The following is a 23465-nucleotide window of genomic DNA, read 5'->3' as shown; positions in this document are numbered from 1 at the left end:
CACACCCACCGTCAGCCCTATATCTTTATCAAGTATACGGAGTTATCCGTAGTCAAAGTCAGTGTGCCAAGAATAGCATTTCTCAATCAGTTTTTAGATTTACAAAATTCTATAATGGGGTGGGTGGGGGGGTTGTTATCTTAGGATGTCCTTAATAGTTCATTCATGCCTGACTGTAAGAAAATAATTACCGATACACATAAACAAGAGAAGCCACCCAAATCAATAAACATAGCAACATATTTACCAATCTGAAATCCTCTTTATTCCCCAGCGACCCCAGGTTTGAACAATTGTAAACCTGCACATTCATTTCAGTTTGGACTCTTCTGTTAGAGTGGTTTTTACATGAAGATTTTAAAAACATCCCAATTATTTACTGTTAATGGGCATGGCCATTCAAAGATGATAGTATCTAGTTTGGTTGAAATTGGTTCAATAATTCTAGAAATGAAATAAATTTTGTGAAAATTAGTGATTACAACTTCAATAGATAAAATTTGCTTAGTGAAACTCTCTTTCAGACTTTAGCTAAAAGGTGATGACAAATAACTCATGACAATAAATGACAGCAGCTCCACCCCCCCCCCCCCCCCCCCCCCCACCCCCACCCTTTCCAACCAACAACAACAACCCCCCCCAAAAAAAAAAAAAAAAAACTCGAGAAATTTTAAAGCTTAAATTACTTTATTTCATAAAGTCAAATACAGTTACACATATATAATTAAAAACATTTAGAGATGATGCATTTCCTATACTTCAAGTTCAAGACAAAAACACTGAAAATAGCAGAAAAACTAATTTTAATCAATTTGAAAATAACAAAAGGTCACATTGCTCTCCCTGGTAATTGTATTCTTCCATGTAAAACAACAAACCCAATTTATGACCCCAAAGCTTGCTATACAGAGAATGTGAACAAACTTAAATCCATAGCACTCTTGCATATTAATTTTACACATTTTCTGGTTCTTCAGAGACCAAGTTTTAAAGAATTTTCTTCTAGATATTCTTTGGTAATTTTACAAACCATTAAACTTGCACTAACACAACCAAAACTCATAGGGTCATTGTGTGAACACTACCTAAGAAATGAAATTCATGAGGGCATGAACGGCGATGCTTCCTGCCGGTATGCTGTGGAATCAGTTTAATTTGTGGGGGTCAAAGTTCGTGGGTAGGCAAAGTTTTGCTGATTTGTGAGGACGTAATTTCGTGGGTAAGCAATACGATGTCACTAGGAAAGATTATTCTACTTGGTTTAAAAAGTGTTCGAAGACATGTAAATTTGTGGGTAAGAGAGACTCACGAAATCCACGAACATCAATCTCCCACGAACAATGATGATTCCACAGTACTTCATGAAGCGTTTGTGCTTCATGAAAAGTATGCAGAGTGAAGCATTGCATTTCATATCCTCATGTTTTTTGTTTTTTTTTCAAAAATGAAGTTTATTGCATATATTTACATAATTTCCATCAGAATTCCCAGCCATTACAATAGATATATTATATCAAGAGTCATACCAAAATTGTTCACAACTTCATGAGGACAATTGGATAAGAAAAATATCAAAGGCAAAAACATTGGTCCAGGAAATGTAAATATATAAAGATACTTGCATATTGATCTGATATATTGTGCCGTTGTGGTTCTTGAGAAACTTTCTATGTAAAACTTGACACCAGGGGGGTGGGGAGAGTAAGCATAATTGAATCGACAAATTTCTTTCACAACAGCTCACTTTCAACTCATATAAGATGAAACCAAGCTGCATGGGGATTCTTGTACAAAACATACTATAACTTTAAAACAAAAGCCTGTCTTGACTATCTACTTCAGTGGACTCAAAGTGTCTATGGACTATTGACAAGTTTCTAAGTTTGAATCGCTTTCATACTTTAGATCAAGGTAGTTTTGCAGTTTTAATGGTCTGCTGGACTTTTGTCTCAGGCAGTGCGAGCTCTTTACAGCAATATCTCCATCACACTTGTTGGTCATGATTTGTTTTCTTTTCCTGGATTTTCCTGGACTTGAAAATTTGTCCTCCAGAGGCGCTCTCAAAGCAACATCTCCAAGCATTTCTAAATTGTAGGTTTCAGTTGTATTGTCGAACACTAACGACTGAGATCCTTGTATCGGTGAAGCCTCTTTTTCATTCTCACCTACGGTGTCATAGTGCGTTGCTTTTGTTACACCCTTGGTGTGATCCATACCATCATTCCCAACCGTGATAGGCTGTAAAGTTTCATATAACGGCACATGTGGGACTTGTTTCACAGAAGTCTTCAAGTCTGATGAAGATAAATAATGTGGGGGAAGTTCTACAAATGTGACATACTGAAATCTGGTGTCCGTTTGAGATTCATGTCCTGCAGACTGTTTAATGGTTTCACCGACACACAGATCCTTTCCTTGTGGTGAGATTGTTAGTCCACCATCCTGATCTGACCCATAAATGTACTGATAACCACTAGGCAACACATCCTTTGGTTCCGATGAACAAGCAGTATTTTCCTTTTCTTTTTTATGTAATCGTCTTTTCTTTATATTTCTTTTATTGCCCTCTTCACTCTCTGGAGACGACATCTGGTTATTATCCACTACTTCAGTCTGAACATTCTCCATCTGTTCCGCGAGTTTGATGCTTTCATATCGCACAGTCTGCAGCTGCCAGTATCCATCCGCATGCATTTTGTATCTAAAAATAATGTTTACAAATCTTCAATGATATGATCATGTAAGTACTTACACATCAGTTCCTGTAAAATTGACATTTTATCTTAAGACACTGTCATCAATAGGGCACTTCCTTGTCTGAACTGGACTCCGAGTGTCATATGAATGCAGTATACAAATGTCTAAAAACCATTTTCATATATCTAGGTCAAGTGAGTTTGGTAACAAGCTTATTCAGGGAATTTATGTCTCCTGCTTAAGGAAGAATAAGAAGGTGGAATACCTATAAAATGCAAAATTACACACGGTAACCCCTCGTACCAATTCACAAAAAGTAGGCACATCCTTTCATTAAAACTTGTTCTATAATGTTTATACATGCATTTGGGTGAATGAGTCACAAATATTGTTGTTTAGAGTCAATTATCGTGATTTTCAATGAAAGACTATAAATGAAAACTATTCCTATGCTGACTTAACTTACAACTTGAAAAAGAAGGCAACTTCTGGTTTGTTTGGTTTTGATTTAAATCATCAATTTCATGAATAAAAATTTCTGGTGTATGGGTTTTCATTAACTACTTCATCAATATGTAATTTCTGATATATCAGCTCTTCTGTGATGGAGGTACGTTCAGTATTCTATTGAACGTATGGGTGAGTATAAGATGAATACATATATCGTATAAATAGAAATTTTAGCAAGGATTTAATTTTGGCATTATTATCAACAGTGTTGAGGTCGCTAGAAATTGAATATCGCTAATATATTGGAGGTAATAGCAATCTTTCTTGGAATTGGAAAGTTGCTAAAATTAGCTCTCACTAAATATATATACCCATAATTCATGGACAAATCGCTAAATTTGTTCCTCACTAAAAATGCCATTTATATGGTATCATAGACTGGTTATGTTGATAACAATAAAAGTTATGAAAGTGTAAATTTTGTCTATATCAGTTGTTGGTATACATCAAACTGACCATATGAAGAACATTTTGTTTGAATTAGGCCATTAAATTAAACAAGAAATTATTATTTTTTCCCTCTTCTACACAAGTGATACTTTGATCAAAGAAAGATGGTAATTATTGATTTTTGTCTATTGTAAGCTATTTTCTTATCAAATATTCATAAACTTATGAAATTTGTGTGTCCTTGTGGTTGCATGACAATTGGTATTATCCTCTAGGCAATATATGAATGCAGCATTTGTATACCCACTGTATGCGTACAAAAACATATTTACGTCTCACCATGCATAAGAGTTCAACAAAGGGAAGCAACAATTGGGCAACTTGGAAAATGTGTTATTGATTAAAATGTCATTTGGCATGTGTTTAAACTATTCTCTTAACAAATGTGTTTTGAAACACTGATGTATGGCCAAACTCCATGGTTAAAAAATGTTGGTACCAAAAGAAGGGTCTTTTCACAAAAAAATAAACATGTGCAATATGAAAGCCCTATGAACATCCATTCAAAAGTTATGGTCAAGGTTAAAGTTTTCCGAAAGTGGGTCAAATTCCAAAGTCAAGAGTTTGGTACCAAAATAAATGTCTTGTCACAAGGAATAAACATGTGAGATAAGAAACCCCTAGAACTGACCATTTAAAAGTGATCATCTAGGTTGAAGTTTTTCAAAAGTAGGTCAAACTCCAAAGTTAAGGTTATGAAGTCATAAATTCTGGTACCAAAACAAACATCTTGTCACTAGGAATAAAAATGTGAGATAGGAAAAGACTAGAACTGACCATTCAAAAGTACCAATTCACAAAAAGTAGTTACATTAAAACTGTTTATAAATGCATTAAAACTGTATACAAAGAGTGATCTAAATCAATAGATTGTAAAAGTGAAAAGTTTACAATGACGATGACATTGAACAAATTTTGATCATAAAATCTCACCCGAGTTGAACAAAAAACTAGCTGTATCGTGACAATACACAGAATTTATTCCCGGGGTTGTATATTGGGAATTTATTCCTGGGTTGTATACTGGGAATTCATTAACCATACTAATTTTCCTTTCAGATTCCGAAATACAATTTCAAATTGATCCTCTCCATTTTGCATGTACAGATGTATACAATACATTAACTGTCTGATATGTAATAATTAAGTTTCATTTCAAAATCTTGTTTGGTATCCGCCATACCTGTACTTGGGATATAAATTGGGAATCCTTTGTACTTTGTGTATTCCTGCCTTACCTAAATCGTGAGTGCCCAGATGGCCACCGGAACTTGTGTTTTTTCTTCAGATGAGATGTAAGATTAGATCCGCGGGTAAAGAGAGTGTAGCAGACATGGCACTTGTATTTTTGAACATCAATATCCTACATAAATAAAAGACATCCTTCAACAAGCTGAAACACAGTAACCTGTTAGCAGACGTAGTTACTGTAACAATATGAATCATGCTCAAGAATGTACTCAGATATATGCAGATAGAAAAATAAGGTACTTTTAAAAAATCTTAAAAACCTTGAAAAAGGTGGGAAATTATAACATCATATTTTAGGATCACTTGCATTTTCTATATAAATAAAATGTATCAGGAAATTGAATTCAAATACTGAAGTTTACATTACAACAAATGGTGGTTCTGAATTTTTAGTATCAACATACATGCACATGTAAGGTCAATGGGGCCAGGCCTCAACGGTCACCAGTTAGTCAGATATGCTGAAATTTGCTCCATATGCTCCCTCCCCCCCCCCCCCCCCCCCAGAAAAAAATTTTTTAAATGGTAGTTTTCCAAGTAGAAAATAATGAGTGCACATGTTTAGCACAAATAGTTTGTGCTTGATTTTAACATTATAATATAATCTATACTAAACGATTTAGTATTGATCAAAACATTGCAAATTATAGTGCTCAGCTCCCTTGCAGAATTCTTTTCCAGGCTTTAAAAGGCATCTCAAGAATTCCTAAGATGTCTGAAGACTTCCATGGATATTCTAATTTTTTTCAAAATCCCAATAAAGGAGAATGCTTGCATCATTTGAACAGTACTCAAATATATCCAAAATAGCTTTTAGCTCATGTGAGCTACACCTGGATGCCTTTTTGTGGCCACATCCTGTCCCAAAGGGATTATGATTGTACAGTTCTGATCTGTATAATTCTGATCCCACTACATCACATGAGAATAAGTGCAGAATTTGATTATACCCTTGCAGTTTTTGAAAAGATATTCAAAGAGTTTTCCCTATACATGTACATATATATTCCAAGCCCAACCCTAGACGTCATGGTTTGAGCAAACTTCAATCTATACTATATAGGGAACCTTTCATGAATTATGGCTTTTCTGGTTCAGAAGTTTTCCATCCCATTTCCAAATTATCTCCCCTGGAAAGGAGCATGGATTTTCATTTGAACAAACTTGAATCTATAATGTTTTATACCAAGTTTGATTGCAAATAGCTGTTAAAATTATGTAAAGTTTACCACAACACTATGACAATGGCTCACAAATATTGATCAGAGAATGTTTGGCTCAGGTGAGCTATAATGTTTTTGATTACTTTCACACAACCAAGTGATACAAATCTCCCATCCTCAGACTTTTTTTTCCACACCTCATTATCACAATTTTTTCTTTCCTAATTTTATCTGGAATGATTACATGTATATATTTGTATTGCACAGTCTTCTAAAAATATTTAACCCAGGAGTCCGGAGGGCCTGTAAATGTTTTATTGTATGTTTTGTATATATTACAAATATAGCGCGAGATTGACTCAGATTTTGTCATGACTTATATGTAGCAATGAAATTTCGCATTGAAAAATGATCAACCATCCTGCCTTTTCTGAAGTATAGGGAGGCACAGGCACTGGAAGTTAATGTAAATATATAGTATGTGCATATATAAAAAATACATGCACATGCTATATATTTACATTAACTTCCAATGTCCGTGTTGGGATTCCCGTGGGGGTTCGGGTTAGAATAGGTCCTCTGTACCCCCTTGCTTGTCGTAAGAGGCGACTAATAGGGGCGGTGCTTCGGATGAGATGGCAAAAACCGAGGTCCCGTGTCACAGCAGGTGTGGCAAGATAAAGATCCCTTCCTGCTCGATGGCCATAAGCGCCGAGCATAGGCCTAAATTATGTAGCCCTTCACCGGCAGTGGTGACGTCTCCATATGAGTAAAACATTTTCAAGAGGGACGTAAAATAATATTCAACCTGTGTAGGGAGGGGGCTCGTCAGTGAAATTCCAAACCTCACAAGCGTATTTCACAATCACAACCATCAGATTCAAATAAATAATAATAAAAAAAAAAAAAAACAGTACTACAAGGAGAAAAGGAGATCGAAAAGTTGAGCCCCATTGGACTGAGGGTGGGCTTTTGCTGAGATTTAATTCGGGAGAAAACAATGTTTTGTACGTGGTGTATACAAAACACAGTAGAACATGAGCTTCTGATGTCATCTGTTGAAAAATAAAATAAGATATAATAATGTCAGTTGTTCTTTAACTATGGTCATCTGGATATATATTTTCCTACAGTAGAGCATGCTTGTACCTTGCAAATGACAAGTGATCAAATTAGAAAAAAACATTTTAGGCCATTAAAATATTGTTCGGGCTTGCAAAATTATTATACTGGGAGGCCCGAAGGGCCTGTGCTTCACAAAGTTTTTCGTGAAGACTGAGTGCAGTTCCCTCAGTTTGAAGTAAACAAGTAGTCCAAAAGCAACTGAATGTAAACTACAACACCTTCAGGTGACTAATTTGAATTTTAGTTTTATGGATCAGGGGCCCGTTTTACAAAACAACTTACGGCAAATTCGCAAGTCTTAAATTGTATTACACAGTTATTACTTTAAGTGAATAAAGTAAAACTTTTCCAAGGCTTAATTTTCAACATTTTAAAGAAATATTTTGCATTTGGAGTGAATGACCTTACAATGAACCGGAAAATTCCAGTATGTAAAGTTTGTCGTAAGTTCTTTTGCAAAACGCGCCCCAGCTTACTCGTAATATTTTGCATTAAAAAAAAAAATCGAAATCTGGATCTGAAATTTTGCAAGCCAGCATTCTATAATAGCGAATCCTTAAAACGTTTGATTCAAATGATCGTAATATTATTGTGTAGCATTCAAACTTTCAGGCGATATGATATATGAGCAAGAGTATGAACATTGTTGCCTGGATTTTGTGATTTTTAGGGGCAATTTAAAACCTCCTTCCGTAAATTTTATAAAAGGTAAAATTCATGGACTGTTAGGATGATAGTTAACAATATGATGGAGTCATCATTTTTTTTTTCACCCTCCAACTGAACCTTTGTTGAAAAAAATTCTGTGAACTAAAAATCAAGAAGGGGAAAATAAATATTTTTGCCTTCATTCTCACAATTTTTCTTTTACCATCGAATCAAGAGAGAGCACACAAAGATTTTTATAAATACACTTGTCCAATATGGGTGAGTATGGAGGTTGTCTTAAACATTTTCTGACATTCGACTTTGAATGTCTAATCTGAAGATTTTTTCGGGTACCAATGCAAGCTTGCCTGGATTTAGACAATTTAACTCCTGGCTCCATATGTCATGGTTTGAATAAATTAAATTTTTCAGTATACAATACATGTAAATCAGGAAACTTTCATGCAAGTTTTATTTTCTTATTGCTTGATTTTTGGACATCTATTTCTTGAAAAGATCCCTTTTAACCTCATTTCTCCTTCCTTTCACTATTTCTCTTAATTACTTCCCCTTGGAAGGGAATATGGCTCTTGAGCCTTCAAGTTTGGTTATGTAAGATATACACTGCTGCAACAAAATTTGATGAGAAGTCACCAGTGATTATTGAACACAGAATATTTTACCTGATGAATTATATTTTACCTGATGAATTCGTTTGAAGTGATTCTCTAAGCTTTGGAACGTTCTTGAGGTATATGAACACTCTGGAATGTGGCAGTGATATGGGACATCCATACTGTGACTTTCCAAATGTTTCTTCAAGTCAGCAAGCGACTTGGCCCTATAACATATATGATGTGCATAAATATACTCTGAAGGTGATTTGAAATGTTTGATTCAAAGGTCTTACAAGTGCATATGCACTTGAATCTTGCTAATAATTTATGAGAAAAGGCTTACTTTTATGGAATTTGTTTTAATTAATCTAATAGAAAATTAATTTTCCCCAAATATAATGTTCCAATCCTGGCCTCTTGGGTCCTGCTTTGAACAAACTTGAATCTACACTATAACAGCTAGCATTAGTGCGAGACATTGAAATGCCAAAATGAATATCACATTGACATAACAATGAAATCACAATGCCACATCAAACATAATGTAAATCCAACCAATTACACATGAACTCTGAAAAAGCCTCCATGACTGTTCCATGTCTCTTACAACTTACATTAATCACATTTCTTTCGATTCCAAATAACTTCATTCTTGACTCTGGCCAATCACGGCATCTAGACATTAATACTTCAGAATCTGCTCTACATTAATTAAATAACCTCCAGTTTATACATTCAGGCATTTGGAACTATTAAAATTCAGAATGCTTGACCTTTGACCTTTTGATAAGATATTGACAGATATCAAGTCTGTATGTGAAAAAAAAGAAAGAAAAAGAAATCACTTATAGCCAAAAAACATTTCTTCTATCAGAGTGCAATTTCCTTGGCTTTTAATGTTTTGACAATCAATAGGGATCATCCTGATTCCATGGCAAGTCAGTGTCAAATTTGGTGACTCTATTTGAAAACAGAAATCACTTCATTAAACCCTGGAGGGAAACCATTTTCCTACAATACTGCCCAGTTTGGTTGATCTGTGAACTCCCAAAATTGATAGGGTTCATCCTTTAATATTGTATGCTGTCATAGTAAAGTATGGTGACTCCAAGTGAAAATGAAATCACTGACAGCATGGAAACCAATCCATCCACGTACACACATGAAGGGACAACTGGATTCCAGTACAGCCCTCCCCCACGTTTATTGCATAAGGGTACAGTAAGCCTTTATCTATTGCTATCTACTGCACTAATGATATGATACTCACCCATGTCCACAGTGATCACATTTATAAGGAGTCTGGGTTGTATGTCTATAGCGTAAATGGGTTTTCAAACTGGAGGGTGTAGGGCAGGTCATATCACAACAAGGACATTTGTACTGGTTCACTACAATTTGAAAAGAATAGTCAAAGAATGCATACATTTCCGACTAATTTTGAAATACATACACTATCTTGTACATGAGGCCCATGGTCCACAAACTATAGCCTGGGGCTCATGGTTCTTGAGAAGATTTCTACAGAACTTTCATTTTTATTTCTATGTTACCTTTTGATACCTTATTATGACCCCATTCTGATTACAGGGTTACCGAGTAATGGTGACATTCATTAATTCAACATATTGTATACTTGTGGTTCTTTAGAAGATTTTCAAAGAATTCTCCCACAATTATTTTGAAAGACATTGTTTCTGCTCAATACCAAGGAGTTTGAAAAATAAACATTAACTCTTCAATTGAAAAAAAAAACTGCTGGCTATACATAAGAATTACACAAGTTGAAATTGACAATTTATACACAGATCAATCAATCCCAGATCACATAAAATCTAGATACCATTAAAAGTATCAAATCCAAACCTCTAAACATACGGAACAGAATTCTGAATAACTGATAATGAAAATGAATTTTCAAAGGACCATAAATAGTGTTAGGCCAAATTTCCTGAAACACAAACTTGTTTTGCATCTTCTCATTAAAAACTAAGAAGTAACATATCAAGTATCAAACCCAAATTTTAAAGCACTAGGTAAAAAGACCCGACTGCTTCAGAGGAACAGACAGCAACATACTGCAATATGTTCTGTCTAAAGGTTGGCATATCATACATAAAGAGAGGTTATTGGAGCAATTTTAACATCTAAACTTAATTGGCAAATTGCAATCATGGCTCCCTCTAAACAGTGACATACTGCAATAAGTTCTGTAAAAAGGCTGGCATATACATGTACCCTCTTGTGGGTTCATTTTGACATTGCTATTCAAGGTCGCAACCAAGGTTTAATATAGTTACCATGATGCCGCACATGATCCCTCAAGAGTCTTTCCGTTGCATAGCGTTTGTCACAGTGTGAACACTGGTAACATTGTACTAAAAGCAGAAAAATCATTTCTTAACATTGGTAGTCTTTTCTGTATTACTCCATGTACCAATAAGATATCTTGTACCATAATGAAAACAGCTTCAGTTACATGTTCATTGGTATTAATAAAGCAGTAATAAAACAGGAGGCCCATGGATCACATTGTTCACCTGAATGCTTTACATTTTCAAAAAGTAAAAGTTTTTAACAAGACGCCCAGTCCTTTATGGTCACCACAAAATGTAGAACATAAATTAGAGATATTAAAATGGTGCAAGTGTGCATCTTAGAAACTCTGATAAATAAAAGTTCTAACAGTAAAAAAGGATGCTCAATTCACTAGCAACCTTCGTGATTAGACTAGTATGAAATAATAATATCTTAAAATTACTAAGCTGTGACCCAGATATATAATTATTTCTTTCTTCTTTTGTTTTTAAAATAGAAACCATATTAACTATCTTTTTTGTAAATATCATTTTATCAAACTTAATCCTACCAAGTTTGAATGAAATTGGCTAATATGTGGTTCTTCAAAAGAAGTAAAAATTGTGGAAAGTGTATGTCAGATGACGGACACCAAACAAATGGATGACAGATCATATGCAGTACACAACTAAAATATGCTTCTAAAAAACATAGAAATCTAAAATGATAAGTCTACCTTGTCCTAAAAAGAATAAGGCTCATCCATATTAGGGCATATTTAAAATACTGCATGGGTGAAGGCTAGAGAGTCACATGCCCTTAAACATTATTCATGTCTCACCTGAATCAGAGTACTTATTAAGATCTGACAACTTCTCACACCCTACCTTGCACAAAATCATCACCTACTTTCTATAGCAAAGAGGCCTATGGGCCACATTATTCACCTGACTCACCTCAGCCCTGACAATTTTTGACTGTTGTGATTTTTATAAGATTTTTTTTATCAATCTTTATTACCATGAAAAAATTTGACCCTATATTTTTGCCTAACCTAGCCCCCATAGGATCACAACATAACTGAAAATGAATTCACATAACACAGAGATGCCTCAACACCAATGTGACTAATATAATCTTGCTGTTCTGGATAAGTCCAAGGTCACAAGGTCATATATCATAGTATGATATGAAAGACCTTGCCTTAAGAAATCTATATACAGAATATGAAAGCTTTATTTTAAATAATTCAGGATATGAATAGGTCAGATTTTTATTAAATGAGGTCAAACTTACAGGTCAAGGTCACAATGTCAAACACCAAAGTATAACAAGGTCTTGCCATAAAGAATCTATAAACAAAATATGAATGTCCTACCTTAAATAGTTCAAGAGATATTGAATAGGTCATAGTTTTTTCAAATGCCAAGGTAATAAAAATACAATACACCATTTTATCACAAGGGATCACCATAAAGAATCTATACACAGAATATGAAAGCCTTACCTAAAACAGTTCCAGATATACTTAATAGGTTAAATTTTCATAAAGGGGTCAAACTCTGAGTTCAAGGTCAAAATCAAAAGGTCATGATATGCATTGAAATGTCTTGCCATAAGAAATTCATACACAAGATAGGAAGGACCTACTTTAAATAATTCAGGACATACTGAATAGGTCAAATTTTTACTACAAGTAGGTAAAAATTCCAGGTCAAGGTCACAAGATCACACACCATTGCATCACATGGAAAGTCTTGCAGTAAAGAATGCATATACAACATATGAAATCCCAAGCTTAAATAGTGCAAGAGATATTTTTAAAGAATTTTTCTGATTTGCAAAAGCTATATCAGGAAGCTTTCATGTAAAATATATTCTTTTTTTGCACAGTAGTTTTAGAGAAGATTTTCCCTATATATTCGAATGTCAAACTTTGATCCCCTATTGTGGCCTCACCCTACCCTGGGGGGCATGGATTTAATAAACTTGAATTTGCACTATGTCAGGGGGGTTTCATGTAAATTTCAACTTTTTCTGTCCCAGTGGCTCTTAAGAAGACTTTTAAATAACCCCACCCTATTTTTGCATTTTCATGATTATTTTCCCTTTGAAAGGGACATGGCCCTTCATTTGAATCCTCTTCACCTTACGATGATTTGTACCAAAAATTTTACGGGGCAAACGGATGGATGGACATACAGACAAAAGGTGATCAGAAAAATTCACTTGAGATTTCAGCTCAGGTGAGCTAAAGTAGTTGTACCATATCATGGACTTACTTTAATGAAACAAAGATGTTACAACCAGAGATATTCATGCTTAATACAATAACTTGTAACTGAAATAACAACACATTAACAATATTTATGGGTTTTTTCTGCAATCCTCATTCTGCACTGTAACACCGAACACATGTGGTTTTTAAGGATTTCCCAATCCCCCCCCCCCCCCCCCCCCCCAGGTATTATCCTATAGCATAAGCTATGAAAATGATAGGATTCCCCCAATCCATAATTTCACAGGCGACATGAATGTGTTCAAATGTTAACACTAACAATAAACAAAAACAAACCACAATAGTTCACCTGAGTAACTGTCTTTGAGTATACTCAGTTCACCTAAAAATTGGATAATAAAAATGTATCAATCTTGATTTCACGTTATGTAAATTTATTTTCCTTAGAATTATCTTTTGATTTCACTTGACATGCAAAATTTCCAAAAATTTAGGGACATAAAAAATTCATGGTAATAGCTTCATACCATCAGTTTCTTCTTGGCGCTTCAAGTGGTCCAGAAACTTTGTTCTGTTTGAAAAAAGGCCTCCACAATTTGGACATGCTACCACCTTTTCTTGTGTGTGACTTCTGAGATGTTCCCGCAATTTATATCGACTTTTTGACACAGCATCACAACCTGCAATGAATAACTTAATTTCCAAGAAAGTCGCAAAGCACCGAGTTGCAAAATTTTGATACCGCATATTAAGTGGAATTTTTAGCGAGACACAAATTTTGCGATTTTCCAATTAAAATGGGTATACAGTAAAACTTTGATATAGCGAATTTCTGGGGACTCTCTATAAAAATTCTCTATAAGCGTAATTCGCTATACGTTTATAGCGAATTCATAATTCAAATATAACGAATTCGTTATAAAACTGATTTGTTCTACATGTATAACAGTTATATAAGAAAGCAGCAATCGATGTACTTGCGTTTGTATTGTCTTTAAGAGAAATGAAGCCTATTTATTTTTGAGGAGAAATATTTTTATACAAGAAATATACACATTGATTTATATATGATAATTTATCTTGATGGATTATTAAGTCATGCAAGAACATGTCGAGAGAGAAATGTCAACACAATTTTGCGCAATACATACATGTACAGTCTATTGTAATTGACATTTACTTGTTGTTTTACACAAATAAAGGAGTGTACGATAAAATAAATGCAATCAAACTTCAAATTTAATTAACGAGAATAGTAAACAATACCGACAATATATTTCCTAAAGGTATGTGTAAGTATTGTTTTGCGTTAAGTTAACAACCTTTTTTCAAAAAATACAAACGGAAATTTTGTAATAAGTGTGAATCCTTTATGTCAATGGAAAACGATTGTTAAAAATCACAGAGTTTAAAATGAAAAAAATAAATTTGTTATAAAAGGTGATTTTTACGTTCAGTTTTAATTCAAGGGGAATAGGAATTTACTTCGTTATATCCGTAAATTCGCTATATCCGTGTTCGTTATAGACGCAGATTTTTATATAGAATATATAAAGAATTTGCCGGGGAAATCGTTTTCACTTCGCTATAGACGTAATTTCGCTATATCCGTGTTCGCTATATTCGAGTTTTACTGTATATAATTAGCGATAGCTAATTTTAGCGACTTTATAATTCCTGGAAAGATAACTGTTACCTCTGGTATAGAATAATTGTTAGCGATATTCAATCTTAGCGACATCATCACTCTCACTAATGAAGCCAAAATCAAATCTTTGCTAAAACTTCTTTTTATGCAGTACATGGTTACAATATGAACATGTATTCCTGGGGAAAGTACTCTATATAAAGTTCTACTTGAGTTTTAGCTTTTATTTATTATTTATTTCAAAAAACAAGAGGCCAACAGGCCTTAATGGTCACCTGAGCATCATAGCCCATACATATTGAAAAACATGGCACGAGCCTTATTTACATAACAAAGAATTGTGAGCTCTGCATCTCCCATGTACCTTGACAACTGACATTAAAATTTTTGCTGACCATTAGAAATACCTTATTGAAGCATTCTAAACATTAAATATGGAAAAATAAAATTTGAAAATTTTCCTCTCGTGTCCATGCCCCTTTAAGTGCCTGCACTTATTATATCTGATACATGTACAAGTAGTTACATGTGCTACTTTACAGAAAAGTTGCCCAATTCAATGCAGAAAATGAGATTTTGTTGGGACATATTTTAAAAAATAATAAAACCGCAACGGAATCGGAGATGAAATAATGCTTCCAATATTCCATATTGACAGTCTACAAATACCTTCCCATGAACACTTGCAACCTCCTGGTACATTATTTCCCTCTGGAAAATTCGAAGCATGACCATCAACATGGCGATAAAAGGCCTCTGGGATATCCATGATTGTCTGAAATTATTGAAGAAGAAAAAGCTGTATGTATAAGTGCAAAATTACATTCATCTTTCTATTGTTCTTCATGCATTCTTGATAGAAACAACACACTACATATTGTATCACATCACCTGCATACCATTACTTCCTTTTTGTACACAACACAATACAATCTATTATTTCCCGATACTTCTACAATGTATTTCTATGTAAATCTTTTATCTCAATACCCATCATTTTAACCCTCCAAGTTTGCTAAGAGGCTTGTGGTTTTGAGAATTTATTTACTGCCTACTATTTTGCACTTTCACAATCTATAAAATTAGCTGTTTTGAATATGCTACCGTAGCAGATACAAAACAGCTAATTTTAATTAGATTGGCTCGTTCAGGTAATTTTAATTAGATTGGCTCGTTCAGGTAATTTTAATTAGATTGGCTCTTTCAGGTAATTTTAATTAGTTTGGCTCTTTCAGGTAATTTTAATTAGATTGGCTCTTTCAGGTAATTTTAATTAGATTGGCTCTTTCAGGTAATTTTAATTAGTTTGGCTCTTTCAGGTAATTTTAATTAGATTGGCTCTTTCAGGTAATTTTAATTAGTTTGGCTCTTTCAGGTAATTTTAATTAGTTTGGCTCGTTCAGGTCTTTCTCACTCTCACCACCTTCCCCATCTTTATTGAAAATACATGTACTGTGATATATTTATCTATACTTTATGTACTGACATTAAACACCAGTGCTCTCAATTGTGGCAAAATTCTAATGAGGACCTTTTTGTATACTTAGGGTCACATCAGGGTAAGATTAACTGAACTAAAACAAGAGGTCCATGAACCTTAACAGTCACCTGAGTATCTTTTTTTATGTTTATGAGTTACCTACACTTGTAATACGTAATACTAACATAGAATGGCACTACATATTCTTAATTAAGAAATAATATTCAATTATATTTCAATTGCTGAGTACTTGTTTCTAACAACTGCAGAATCACAGAGTGACTTTAAAAAGCATAAAATACCTTTGACTTTGTGAATTTACTAGTGCATGTATTAGTATAACCCATAACTGACATTGAAAATAACTGACAATGAAAACTTTTAGTAATATATCATTCAAAGTCATAACTGAATATTCTATATATTAGCTCATTCTTTTTTGTTGGCATTTTCCTGAATAGAGATGTTTTGGTTGGGATCACATTTATTAGTCATCTGCAAAATGTGATTGTATAATCTGAGAGTTCATCTAAAAATTCAACTCCCAACGCCAAATGAACTAACAAAATAACCAAAAATCCAGAGTCAGACAGACTCAAATCTCCCAGTCAATTGCAATACCCGGCACATGATAGTTTGTTACAGAATATATTAGTGTTTCTGGCACATGATAATTTGTTACAGAATACATTAGTCTTTCTGACACATGATAATTTGTTACAGAATATATCAGTGTTTTTGGCACATGATGGTTTGTTAGTGTTTCTGGTACATGATAGTTTGTTACAGAATATATTAGTCTTTATCTTTTAAAATACTGATATCATTTCAGCTCTGTGTAATTATCAAATATAAACATACCCTAGCTCAGTTTCAAGATATTTAGTCTACATTCATACAATCTTGTACACCTATCAACTAAATATAAAAAGATCATGCCTTAAAATATGATTGGGATTGGAAGCTACACTATTTACTTGATCACTACATAATGGCAGCAAAATTGTGAATTTCATATCGGAAACATTTTACTCTGGAAATTGAATTTATGAAGAGTAAAATTAATGTTTCTCTTTGTCTCTATACCACAGCAAGTATTAAATCCTTTTGCAGCTGCAGTTTTCTGAAGTCACAAAACTATATGAGTCTAGATTATACAGAGTTTTCCACTTTGCACTTACAAGATTTCCACAAAATTTAATTACTTCCTCAGTCAGATATGCTATTATCATTTTTTGTAAGAAAAAAGCATGATTTTCTTTTCATAAAATACATGTATGCACTTCTGAAATCTTTAAGTTTGTACGACCCTAACCTCACAGTGTCTCCATCCACACTGTAGTCTTTCTGGTAACTCGGGAATCAGATTGTGACTCTGTCCGTCCAGCTGACAGCCCTGAAGCTCCATACCCTCAATCATCTGCATTCCCACGTGTTTAATTTTGATGTGGAAGGAATGAAAGTAGACATGCCTGACAAAATCTGTCACGTGACCAATGACCTTCATTTCACAGTCCCTCCAAAGACAGCTGTATTCTGTGGCTAAAAAAAAAAACGACTGCACTTCACTATCTTGAGGGTTTAATTTTCAATTTCTGGGTAACTGTGTCATAATTATTATTTATCAGAACAATGATTAATAAAATCTTTATATAAGTATCATAAATGAAATCAATTCTACATAATAATTTACAAATTTCTAAGGAGACCAGACCATATTCTATAGGGACTTATCTAATGTCATCTGACATTTCCTTCAAATCCCATAATTTGCCATTTTGTTTCAATTCCTTCCAGACTCCATTCTGGTTTCATAATCTATCAGAACAGAAAGTGAAAATGAAGTTCAACATGTATCACCCTTTGATCATGTATTGTGTATACTTTAACCCTATATAGAGGCTGTACAATAAGTATCATCAGTGACCATTTCAAAAGTTGACACATTTATGGCATCATGCTGCAAATAACTTTTCATTTTAGCAAGTATATGAAGTTCAGCATGGTTTATGTTCAGAATATATACTTGTGTCACTCACATTCACAACCTTTTTGTAAAGTATGAGCCTTTATACTGTTTCTGTGTAATAAACAATATCCTACCAATGACCTTGAACATACATAATTGACCTTGGTCATAGTCATGTTACATTCTTGGGTCATTTGCAACTTATGTTGCTTTTACATATCAAATTATGTTTTTAACAGACAGAAAGTAGCCATTTTGATCAGAAAAGCCACCTGATTGGTTGTTTGTTTATTTTACGTCCTGTTGAAGATTTTTCACTCCTATTGAGACGTCACCAGTTGTAGGTGAAGTATCACAAATTTAGACCAATGTTTAGTGCTTACAACTGTAGCAGTGAGGAGTCTTTAATGTGCCAATGCTGGCCGCAACACAGGATCTCCATTTTTAAGGAGCTCAAACTCACAACCTCCCAGTTACAAACTGAACACTCCACCACTGAGCTGCTGTGACCGGTTTAAGACCATATGAAAGCCAAGGTGAACTACAAGAGGCCTATGGGCCATATCACTCACGAGAGTCATTTTGGTCCTGCTGTTGTTCAGCTATTGTGATTTTTAAAAGAGTTTTTGCTATCTTTATTCTAATGAAAAAATTTAGATTCCATATTGTAGCCCCTACCTAGCCCCAAAGAGTCACAATATATCCATAATACAAAGTCACAAATCATGGTGAGAAATATAAGGTCTTGCCTTAAGGAATCTATATACAAAATATGAAACCCCTACCTTAAATAGCTTAAATTGTTCAAGAGATACTGCCTAGGTTAGTTTTTATAAGAGTAAGATCAAACTCCAAACTGAAGGTCACAACTTTGGAACCAAAAGAAAGGTCCTGTCACAAGGAATGCACATATGAAATACAAAAACCCTGCCACTTACCATTCTCAAGTTATGAGCAAGCAAGGTTTTCAGACAAGCAGTAAAAAGCACGAAAAACATTATACCCCCCCCCCCCCCCCCCCCCCGACTTTGCATTTTCATATAATCTGGTGTGGCCTTCATAATCTTGAAAAGAATTTGTTTTAATTAATTTCCTGAATATTCCCATATAAAAGTTTGATATAATGTGGCTCCATCCTACCACTGAGGCCTCTGAATTGAACAAACTTGAATTTCCACTATCTAAAGATGCTTGCATATCAATATGAGTAATCATGACCCTGTTGTTCTTGAAAAGAAGAATTTTATATTTTTCTATATACATGTAATTCCATATACAACTTTGATCTCCTATTGTGGCCCCATCCTACTTCCGGGGGTCATGATTTGAACAAACTTCAATCTGCATTTATCTGGGAATGCTTGCATATTAATATGTATTTATGGCCCTGTTGTTCTTGAGAAGAAGATTTAAACAGATTTTTCCTATTTATTCCCATGTAAAACTTTGATCCACTATTGTAGCCCCACTCTACCCCCGGGGACCACAATTTGAACAAACTTGAATTGCACTACCTACAGATTCATGCATATTAATATGAGCACTCATGACCCTGCTGTTCTTAAGATTTTAAAAGATTTTCCCTCTCCACCCTATCCCAAGGGCCAAGATTTGAACAAAATTGAATCCACACTATTATGTAAATTTCAACTGTTCTGGCCCAGTGGTTCATGAGAAGATTTTTAAATGACCCCATCCTATTTTTGCCTTTTCTTGATTATCTCCCCTTTGAGGGGAGCATAGTTCTTCATTTCAACAAACTTGAATCCCCTTTACTCAAGGATGATTTGTGTTAAGTTTGATTGAAATTGGCTGGTGGTTCCTGAGAAGATCTTTAAACAATGCCACAATTTTTTTTTTACTAATTCTTAATTCATCTGAATCATCTCCACTTTAAAAAGGGTGTGGTACTTCATTTGAACAAACTTGAATACTCCTTACTCAGCATACGTTGCTTTGTGGCAAGATTGGCTTAAATTAGCTCTCTGGTTCTGGATAAGTGAAAAACAATAAAAGTTTATGGCCAAAAAGACAGATGCCAAACAAAAAGTGATAAGAAAACCTCACTTAAGCCTCAGGTAAGCTAAATTACTGCTGATAAATAGAAAAAATAACTCTAAAGTTACCTTCCTCCATAATACCATTAGTTGTAACTCCTGTAAGATGTAATTTCAAGTGATTGGTAAAGTGGTCCATGTCTGAAAATGTTTCTCTGCAAGATCCCCATTCACACATTAAGGACAAAGGCAAATTCTTCAACACTGCTAAAGATTTTCTTCTCCGTTTCTTTGGAGCCATCCTCTAAGTCTAAGAGATATAAAATACTGCTTGCATTCAACAAATTTCGCAATCATTCATTATGACATATCATTCTTGTACAAAGAGAGTACATTCTAGTATATAATATAAATAGAGAATGTGACTGTCGTTGATAGAGAGCTTTCTACTTGCTCTAAACTCAGTCAATGGATGAAGCAATTCTTAAATAAGTCTTAAGAATTTTAGCATGCAATAAATCACCAGGTGTAGCATTCTAGCTGTAAACAAAGTTGGTATATTTAAAGGGACATGGACACGATTTAAGCTGAAAATTTGCAAATTTTATTTTTCCATTTTTATTGTTTACAATGCTTAACTAAAGTATTTCTAATGGTCAACCAAAATTTGAAAATCATTTTTTGAGTTACACGTGAGATACAGCACCCACAATTCTTTGTTATGTAAACAATTAAGGCTGGTGTCGTATTTATTAATTTTCATCCTGAATTTTTTTTATTTCATCTGCTGTATAGAGCGGGTTTTCAGTACAACAGCATTGTATCAGCATTCAGCAACTAGGGCTTGTCTAACGCCAGAGCAAGTGGATGCCTTTGTTTTCATGAAGAAGAAAAATATGTTAACAATATTTATAAAACAAAACAAATAAAAACACATGCAAAATTGCCTTTTGTGATAAATTAATTCAACATGTTCAGGCTAACAATATTCAGTTGAAACAAAAGGAAAAAGGTGAACCTTTATTTTTGTTATTACTTTAAAATTATTCTAATCCTCAAAATTAAGCGTAATATAGGATTAAATATTCTTTTTGAAGAATTTATCGCTGTGTAAACTCCGGACTTTTTACTCACAAACTGAGTAAAAGTGCAAAGCACTTTTATGTTAAGTTTGTGAGTAAAATGTCCAGAGTTTACACATTGATAAATTCTTCAAAAAGAATGTTTGATTCTTTTATTCCAATTCATTCACTTTATTAACAATTGCAAAAATTTGAATAGTTTTCCCGCACTACGTTATTTATTTTCAGGCGCGTATGAATACATCGCATTTTCGTATTTATTGATGTGTAAACAATCGTTCAGTTTTATTTTTGTCCAATCAAAACAGTTGTAACTAATAACATTGGAATTATATGTAATTATATTGCATCTTCAATCGTATTGCGTATCGTTTATACCCATATCAAACTTTTCCAAATGATACCTAGCACTAGACTCAATGAGATTATGTATATTCAATAACAAATATGTTCTCTATTTGTTTTTCTATTTTCAATACTTTTACCATCAGTTAGGCCCTACAACTTGTAATATTTAGCAACAGTTATACAATCTTCAGCATTAAATAAAAGTCAATTATAAGTATCAGCAGAATATTGAATTGGCAATCAGATTCCGTATGTAAATTCATCATACTTATCCATGCCTTAGTGCACAAAGGGTAGTGGACAGTGAACAACATAAAGAAAATTCTCTGTTCATGAAAATTCTTAAAACAATTTAGTGTTGTTCTGAACTTTGATTAGAACAGTGTTGTGGTTAGTCCAAACAATAAACATGTTCAAAACTTATTATGCGAGCTTTTGTCTATGCCATTGTACTTTTTGAAATTCAGTCCAATTCAATCTAAACTAGCTAGGCCTATTTCATTTTTCATTATAAACTGTTGTGTGTAGCTTGATAAAGCTAGAGACCTGTAGTTAGGATAGAGACTGCAACCTGTTCAGAATGTGGAATTAAATATTCAGCCCAAAACATCTTATGCACTTAAATTTCTGCTAGGATACATACAGTCATCAAACCACTGTGACTCTTTTCAATTTCATCCCGATGCATGTAGGGGGGGAAGTATGACAGAAAAGTTACGTGTAGTATTTCTTTGTTTCACAACAGAAAAGCACTATATTTATCATATTGCATACGTCTCACTCTAACCTTTTGGTGTGTATAATGTTGACCTTATCTTACAAACCAAATATGCACAACATTCAAACACTGCCCACACAATACATCTGACATCAGTCTAATTCATTTCATATTCTGGAGAGCGGGTAGGTATAAAAATGGAGCAATTTTAAACGCCGGAACCGGTACAGAGAGTCAAACCAACTCGTACCCAACCTAATTCGTACATTGACACAAAGGTTTAGTTAACGTCAACATGTAAGATTTATGGAGCGCCAAATCAACATAAACTCAAATAATTGAAGATATCTTCAATTATTTGAAGATATCATCAATTCAATTATTGCTTTCTTTAATTGAATTAATGCGCGCTCTTCAACATTCAATTCATGAGAGCAGAAATATTGCTCGTAATAATTAATTTAGAGCTCGGTATAATTAAATAATTTGATGATCTCTTTAGTTCAATTGAAGATATCTGTAATCATTTACAATGCTTTTGTATAAGGAATTAATGTGCGCATCAATTCTTTTAAAGAGACCAACAACTCAATTAAAGAGATCATTAAATCAATTGTGGATATGTTGAATTGAAGATTTCTTTAATTATATCGTTGCTCTCTCTAAAAGAATTGTTGCTCTCTTCAAATGAATTAAAGATATCATTAATTCAATTGAAGAGAGCAATAATTGAATTAATGCGCGCATTAACTCAATTATTGCTCTCATCAAATGAATTAATGCGCGCATCCATTTAAATATTGCTCTCATCAATTGATTTAATGCGCGCATCATATCAATTATTGCTCTCTTCAATTGAATTGTTGCGCGCATCAATTCAATTGTTGATATCATTAATTCATTTAAAGAGATCATTAATTCAATTAAAGCGCGCATCGATTCCGCTGAAGAATTAATACTATCATCAATTAATTCAATTAATGAGCGCAATAATTCAGAATTGAAGATATTATATATTTAAAGAGATCTTTAATTCAATTATTTCAGTTTATGTTAATTTGGCGCCCCACTAAAGATTTCTTAAATGTTTTATACATAAAATGATAATATGATGAAAAATGAAGATACTGAACAGTTATAAATCCCATAAAAAATACAAAATTAAAGGTAAGACAAACACGGACCCCTGGACACATCAAAGGCGGAACCAGGTGTCTAGGAAGAG

At 33.8% G+C, this 23465-nt stretch overlaps 1 protein-coding gene across 4 annotated transcripts; it reads right to left on the bottom strand.

Moving 5' to 3' along the window:
* Positions 1–664: 664 nt before the first annotated feature.
* On the bottom strand, positions 665–22466 carry LOC125680835 (histone H4 transcription factor-like). 4 transcript variants are annotated; one of them, XM_048920614.2, is made up of 10 exons: positions 22310–22466; positions 20222–20402; positions 17442–17668; positions 15316–15421; positions 13526–13678; positions 10762–10839; positions 9732–9852; positions 8547–8685; positions 4896–5020; positions 665–2701 (listed from the first exon to the last, which is right to left on the bottom strand). In XM_048920614.2, exons 2-10 carry the CDS (start codon positions 20391–20393, stop codon positions 1864–1866), a joined length of 1959 nt encoding a protein of 652 aa, XP_048776571.2. In that variant the 5' UTR covers positions 20394–20402; positions 22310–22466; the 3' UTR covers positions 665–1863. The 4 variants fall into 4 exon arrangements, with proteins under 4 accessions (XP_048776571.2, XP_056009917.1, XP_056009918.1 ...); XM_056153942.1 differs by having other exon boundaries at positions 22347–22457; XM_056153943.1 differs by having other exon boundaries at positions 20222–20396; positions 22347–22454.
* Between the last annotated feature and the right edge of the window lie 999 nt (positions 22467–23465).

The sequence above is a fragment of the Ostrea edulis genome, chromosome 2, assembly GCF_947568905.1.
Source record: "Ostrea edulis chromosome 2, xbOstEdul1.1, whole genome shotgun sequence".
Lineage (NCBI taxonomy): Eukaryota > Metazoa > Mollusca > Bivalvia > Ostreida > Ostreidae > Ostrea > Ostrea edulis.
Note: the sequence above shows the minus strand (reverse complement) of the source record. Positions and strands in the feature narration are given on the sequence as shown.